Source organism: Phoenix dactylifera, chromosome 6, assembly GCF_051530095.1.
Source record: "Phoenix dactylifera cultivar Ajwa chromosome 6, Ajwa_hap1_PhDact_Kaust_v1.1, whole genome shotgun sequence".
NCBI lineage: Eukaryota > Viridiplantae > Streptophyta > Magnoliopsida > Arecales > Arecaceae > Phoenix > Phoenix dactylifera.
This window is the reverse complement of record NC_143195.1, coordinates 24,598,736-24,606,528: the sequence shown is the minus strand read 5'-3', so window position 1 is coordinate 24,606,528 and position 7,793 is coordinate 24,598,736. Positions and strand designations below refer to the sequence as shown.

Genomic DNA, 7,793 nt, shown 5'->3' with positions numbered 1-7,793 from the left:
ACTATTTACTAGTATTATGATAAGATATTTTATTAAAATTAAATTTCACAATTTTTGATGCAATTATAGAATTATATTAAAATTATTAAATAATATAGTATATTACTAACCATGGAGTTCATATAATTACAAACTACATACTGTTATTTATATCATATTTACCTTATTTAGATAATCACTATCATGATCTTATAAAATATTATTTTAGCATTATAATACCACTATATATTAAATAATATTATTGTCAATAAATAATATCATAGTATTGATATTAATATTATTAATAATATATTTTATATGCCATGCTATTAATAATATACTATATAAAGCAGAGATGAACTTATAATTACATATTGATTATTTTTTGCTTCAAAGGAACTACATTGTTGGTGATAAATTAGTTCAATGTTAGTGTAGTCAGAGGATGTGGCAATCACATGGTGATGAAATGATTCAGTATCAGTGGGATTAGAGGCATGAGTGGACCGGTAGTAGAGCACTGAATCCTGTTAATGTTTTATAGTTAAGCATGCTTGAACGAAAGCAGTGCCGCGATTGTGAGATACTCCTGAAAATCCTTGTGCTGCACCCATTCTAAAAATATCAGCCAAGAGTTATTCATATGTCATTTATGTTTCCTATAACCTATAAGACATCTAAGAAAAAGTTAAGTGATTATGACATTTTGTTCCGTAGTTGAACTATTTGATCCCTTCAATTAGTTTCTTGGAGCAAAAAATGCCACTCCATGTGCTGCACATTAAAATGAATTGCATGAAAATTCTTCTTAAAAGGAAAACTACAGTATCATTTTATTTTTGAGGACTATAGAGAGAGCCATATAGAACGGGATGCTACTGGGAGTAGATCAAATATACCGGCCTAGAATCCAAAACAAATTCTAGCACAAAATAAATTGCAAAGAATTGTGAGAAAAAATAATATTGAAGAGAGAATTAAAATAAAATTTTACTAATAAAATAATAACAAAACTCTAACCTAATTTTTCTGTCTACTCTTTGTACTGTCGACCAATATCCAAAGCCTCATATGAGACCTTCCCTCTCTCATGTCTCTTTATAAACGCCACACCCAAAAGACACCTTTTGTAGAGAACTCTCTTGCTCCCTAAACTCTCACACCTCCCAGTATCCTACCTAAGGCTCAACTAAGCTAATATGGACCTACATTAAAGGACAAAAGAAATATTTTATGATGAATTGGAATTGGTAATGACTCCAACACTCCCCCTCATTATGAACTCCATACCAACAATATTGAATTAGCCGATGTTATGAAACACTAGAATAGCCATTGCTATTATTACCACAGTAACAGTAATATACATTAACTTGTTGAACCAACAACTAAACAATACATTTTCTTTACAACTTGAATAATAACTCCTCCACTGGCATGTCCTCTTCGATGTATATCTCAGAATGGATGATGTCCTCCAACACTTTCCCTCAGCATTGACTCCACGATCACTATGCCAAGATTCCATCGAGCATCTAGCTTACACCAATGAACATATATAGTTCCTAATTGCAAATATTGTGAGCATCAGCCAACACCTACAAATAAGTAAAATTAGGAACAAAACTTTGACCACATTCCTATACTTGCAGTTGAGTAGCTCTATATATCTGCACATGGTTGGCTCCAACATACAGAATCAAATCCTCATGCATAGATTCTTCTAACAACTTGAAATTTGGAGTGGCTTCAAAATTGATTGATATACCAAAAATTTTGTTAAATACCAAGTCAACATAAATCATCTACACCAAGGATATCTTCTTGCTATTTGATCTCTAAAACTACTTCAAAATTAATCGACTCTTCATCAGCATGGATGATTAAATCTCCAAAACAAACATTCATATCTTGGATAGCTTTAGTTACAAGAAGCATTTGAATGATTAGACTCCTCAATATGAATTTCTATGATTAGATGAATTATAGTATCATTTAACTCTTCTTGAGAAATTTCATAATCAATCGATTTTTCAATCATGATCTTTTCTGAACTTGAGATAGCATCCAAATGATCAAGCTCCTTTTGCTTCAGATCTTCTTTTTGACTTGATTGATCCTTAAGCTGATCAATCTTGCTATGCATCCCAACTTGATCCAGTCTCTAATTGATCATGCTACCTTTACTTCAAATCTTCATCTTTGAACCAAGTCTACTCTTCAATTTTTAAGGAAGTCTAGAATGAGAACCCACTTATTAGGCAACTTTGTTTGAGATGTCTCATCTTGCTGGAGCTTTAGTGGACAACTACAAGAATATCCTACGCTTTATTCAGCTCCAACATATTTTGGATATGAAAATAATTCTCTCTATTCACGAAAGCTTGGATAATCCATAATACCATCTTAACTTTCAAATTTCACTTTCTTCTCACAACCTCATCATTACAAGTATATGTTGGAATCATCTTTGACTCTCCAAGATATTCCACAAATCTTATCCTATCAAATAAAACTTGACAATAGACTTCCATATTGGATTATAGGCATTGTTCAAACTCATGGAGATAAGTGGTATTAGCAAAAGTAGCTATATTGATGTTGGTGAAGTCGAGCATATTGATCCCAAGATAGATGGTAGTAGCATTAGTCTCGATGATTAACCTCTTGAATCAACAAAATAAGAGTTCATGCACTCGCATCGTTGCACAGAGAATTACTAAAAACTCTTCAACCATGCTGAGTTATGAATATACCAACCACCAATCTCCAAATTTATAGCTTTGATATCCTATAGAATGATATACCATCCGAAGTAGATCAAAAATGCCATCCTAAGATTCAGAACAAACACCAAATATAAAAAAAAATACAAAGAATTACGAGAAAAAAATGATATTGAAGAGAGAATAAATGTGAAAAAAGAATTAAAATTAAATTATTTTAATAGAATAATAACAAAACTCACAACTAGAAGCTAACCTAATTTTTCTCTCCTCTTTTATTATCAAGGATCAATATTGAAAGCCTCATGTAAGTTCCTTGGTCTTTTTAGAGGCGCCAAAAAGAAACACCATTTGCAGTGGACTTACATGCGCTCTAAGACTCTCACACCTCCCACCATCTTAACATCACCCAAAGACACAAAAAAGAATAAGATCAATTGGTATATTTGACTACAAGACGCCTCACATTCCGTTGAACCTAAGGCTCGACCAAGCTAGCATGGACCTACATTAAAAGACAAAAAAAAAAAAAATATTTTATGATGAATTGGAGTTCGTAGTGCCTCCGACAAGCCATGGCCATCAAAAGGATTTTGAATGTTGGTCCTTCCATACAAGGATGCAATCGAATCCCGGTCCAGATCTATTCATGCCACTATTGTTGTTAAATCAAAAGAATATCAATCTATTCATGCCATTAAAGTAAGACGAGCACCAACAAAGCTCATTCCACTAATGTAATTAAATATCTGGGCACTTGGGCCAGTCTATAAAATGGGACCTATGGCCATTGGTTCATACCAACTTTCCCGGGCTTTTCTTCTCTCAGGCTTCTCGCTCTCCATGCGAAATTGAAGCCCCTACGTGAAAATTTTGTTCAGCTTCTTTTTGTCAATGATGTTATGAGCTGCAAGTACAATCTTCATGGAAGCATAGTAGTGACCAAACAAGGTCCGTGATATTTGCACTGATTTCGTTACTAACATCTTAGAAAACACAAACTTCCTTGACTGAGAAGGTGAGGGATTTGAGTCAGCAACAACATAGTCTACTAGTCTTTCTATTAGGCTCTGTACTGAACTTTCAATTGTTCATTATTTCCTGCAGTTCTTCTGGTCGAAGTATTAGGCTTGCTGCATCGAGAGCATTGGTTGGAGCACTGAAATTATCCTACTCCATCTCAGCTTCATTTCATTGAGATTCTTGCATAGAAAAGGTTTTACATTTACATAGAGAAATGGCACTTGCTCCAACTGCTGAAGTGGTTCTTGGCTCAATTGCCTTTGGAATTTTTTGGGTGCTAGCTGTTTTCCCTGCAGTCCCCTTCCTACCTATTGGAAGAACTGCTGGATCTCTACTTGGTGCCTTGCTCATGGTCATCTTCCGAGTCATCACTCCGGAGCAAGCCTACGCTTCCATCGACATCCCGATCCTGAGCCTCCTATTCGGAACTATGGTTGTCAGCATCTATCTCGAAAGAGCACACATGTTTAAGTACTTGGGCTGGTTGCTCTCCTGGAAGTGCAAAGGTGGTAAGGACTTGCTCTGCCGAGTCTGCCTTATTTCGGCCTTGTCGAGTGCACTATTCACCAACGACACCTCCTGCATTGTGCTGACTGAGTTTGTTCTCAAGCTCGCGAGGCAGCACAATCTGCCACCTAAACCATTCCTTCTAGCACTAGCATCGTGTGCCAACATTGGCTCCTCAGCAACTCCTATTGGAAACCCACAAAACTTGGTTATCGCTGTTCAGAGTAAGATCTCCTTCGGGAAATTCCTCCTAGGTATCCTCCCTGCGATGCTCATTGGGGTGGTCATCAACATTGCACTTCTTCTATGCATGTTTTGGAACGCATTGAAGGTAAATAAGGTTGAGGAGGAGGTGATGGAGGAAGCGGTCGATGAGGATGAAGTGAGCTCTCATAAGTTCTCTCCTGCTAGAATGTCACATTTGACCCAAGAGGGAGCTTGTGGGGATGATGCCGGGAAGAACAGGACGCGAACGAAGATAGCTTCTTTGCAAGTCTCTGACGTGAAGAGACTCTTAAGTAAGAAGGCCTTGATCTTGAAGGGCTGTGTTTATCTTGTGACTATAGGGATGCTGATCTCTCTTCTCTTGGGGCTAAACATGTCATGGACTGCGATTTGTGCCGCCCTTGCTCTTGTGGTTATCGACTTCCAGGATGCTGGACCCTGCCTTGATAAGGTGACAAAATCCTTGCTTGATGCCAGAAGGCTTCTTTAATTTCAAAAGATAGCTGTTGGGTTATGAAACTTTCTGATATATCTTTTTTCCATGTTTATTACAAAAGTTTTATTTAAATTAATTTTAAAGTGTATATTAGTTTGAATTCATTCCTAATATAAGTTACAATTGCGCATTTGATCATGCCCATGTTCATATGTTTCATCTCATTCTGCGGTCCTAACATCATTGACAAAAGAAGTTCTGTATTTGATGACTATTGGACCTTTATTATTCTACGGTGCTTGAGGAAAATTAAGAATCTAATGACTGGATCGATTTCATTATCCAGGATATGATGGCTTTGGGAGACCATTGAGAACTCAGACAGCTTCATAAAGTGCTGTACATGTACCATGAACCTTCTATATATAGGCATACTTTTCTCTTTTTTTTTGCCATGAATATTGTCATGCTTTCTATAGTATTTCAGAAGAGTAATTAAATATGTGACAGTGTCAAGAGGGTAACAAATGGTTAGTATTTTAAAAGAGTAATTAATGTTCAGTAAACTCAAATACTTTGGTGAATCATTTCTTCCTACCAAGCTTCCCATTAACAAGTTCTTTCATATTTCCTCCTTGTTTGTAAAAACGCTCTATGGTAAAGCTGACAAGTGACTTCATCTGAATTATATATGGATCAGGTTTCATATTCGCTGTTGATATTCTTCTGTGGGATGTTCATCACCGTCGATGGTTTCAATCAAACAGGACTACCGGGTGCTCTATGGAACTTCATGGAGCCTTATGCTCGGATCAATCATGCTAGTGGAGTGGTAGTGCTCTCCCTTGTTATACTACTACTCTCAAACTTTGCATCCAACGTACCTACTGGTAAACTAACCCTGACTTCTTCCCTTCATTCAATTTCTTAGCTCGCTGCATTAGTATTGTAGCCTACACTAGATTTTATGCTCTTCTTTGTTACTTCTTTGCAGGCCGGTTGCGTAGCATCATTCAATTTGCATTCACATCTTTAAGATATAGCATCAAATTCAATATAAATTAGACTTAGAATCATGGCGTCCTATTGTTTTATAATTTTTGGAATGAGTAAGGATTCAAGAACTACTAAAAAATAAAGTGATAAGTGTCTTTTAAATGGAAAGCAGAATAATTCATTTAGTCTAAGGGAGAAATCCCATTCTAACCAGGCGATGCCTTTTCTTTTTTAACTATAAAGATAAGCACATTTCATTAGTAGAAAAGATCACTTTTGTGCATAGATAATGTTTTTTATGAATTTAATGGAAGCAAATAGCATCAAATCCAAAATTAGTGTTCCACCTGGACAAACTACATTGCCGACAAGATATTATCATGAGAAACTATATTGAGATTTGTAACGTGGACATCCTACACTAACCTGTACGTAAAAGTGTTCACAGTGAAGGGCCTGAATGTCCTAGTGAGTTATGCTCCTGTAGGTCACTTATAGGGACCTGGATTAATTAATAGAAATTAATGGTACACTTTCTGTGTAGGTGCTGCAAATTTGCATGGGCATGTACATGTAGCACATCTGCCAGGAAGAGCCAAATTCTTCTGTAAAATTCTATCAGTTTTCGCAAATGGATCTCTTTAAACCAGATCTAATTCATAAGTTTTGTGATTTAGTCTCGGGTTCGAGGGGTTTCAACCGGCAAGCTGAAGAAATTTCTACCTTAACCAATTCTTATACAACTAATTGAAATAGCCCATGCACCACCCCGGATATCCTTGTCTACCGATTAAACCCATCTTAACTCCTAAAGAATCATTTCAACCAAGATCATCGAAATTTTTGTTTCTGAAAGTAGCTGTGATAGTACCATTTATGAGAATAACTAAGGTTGAATACTTGAAAAACAACAATGCTTATTAATAACTTAGGGGTCTGCAGCCTAGTTTTCTCTCCTAATTTATAAATAACAGTGATTATTTACCAAGCTAAATATCAGTTAGAGTTGAAAGCAGACCCAAAATTGGGCTTCACATATTAACAATGCAAAAAAGAAATGAATTAACAATTTGTAAGAACAAGACATATGACACATTCAACCAACCTTTTTTTTTTCCTTCTAATGTCTCATGTACATAATCTAATTAATTAAGCAAATGTTGGTCCAGTACTCTTGCTAGGAGCTCAGGTGGCAAAATCAGCAGCAGCAGTATCTCCAGCAGACGAACCGAGAGCATGGCTCATACTTGCATGGGTGAGCACGGTGGCTGGCAACCTATCCCTCCTCGGCTCAGCTGCAAACTTGATTGTCTGCGAGCAGGCACGACGGTCACAATTGTTTGGGTACACGCTCACCTTCTTCGGCCACATCGTCTTTGGAGTTCCTTCCACGCTCATTGTGACAGCCATTGGCCTGCCTCTCATTAGGGGTTAAGTTTACAGGATGGTGATTGCCTTGTTTTATGGAGTGGTTGTTTATTGTCATCTTGAAAGCTTTTGTAACCTGGACTAAGTAATGATCTTGAATCTAAGCTAATTTGAATTCAATAATCTTGGGGATAGAGAGTTTGATTACAACCTGTCCTATCTCTGGAAATGTTTAAGTTAGTATGTGGCTATTTTCCGCAAAAAGGAAAACAATGGATTTTTAGCATGATCACATTTAGCTTTTTTTATATATATATAATATTATGGGTCAATCCCCATCTTTTAGATGTTATTACCATAAAGGTCTCACATTGTTCGGGAAGTATCTAAATAAGATCCTGAGTATTAGTTGTGTCACGCCCCAAACCCAAAGTATAATCCCAAGCTCAGAGTGTGACAGACACCGCACACCTACATGACGGACTGTACAAGCATGCAAGGCTACAGATCAGTTCAAAGCAATAACAAATTCT

The 7,793-nt window shown here is 36.5% G+C and overlaps 1 protein-coding gene across 1 annotated transcript; it reads left to right on the top strand.

The window, feature by feature from the left end:
- The first annotated feature begins 3,496 nt into the window (after window positions 1–3,496).
- LOC103719557 (silicon efflux transporter LSI2-like) lies at window positions 3,497–7,489 on the top strand. The gene is made up of 4 exons (XM_008808855.5): window positions 3,497–3,723; window positions 3,813–4,911; window positions 5,597–5,786; window positions 7,062–7,489. The coding sequence occupies exons 2-4, from the start codon at window positions 3,943–3,945 to the stop codon at window positions 7,325–7,327; spliced, it is 1,425 nt and encodes a 474-aa protein (XP_008807077.1). The 5' UTR covers window positions 3,497–3,723; window positions 3,813–3,942; the 3' UTR covers window positions 7,328–7,489.
- Window positions 7,490–7,793: the final 304 nt, after the last annotated feature.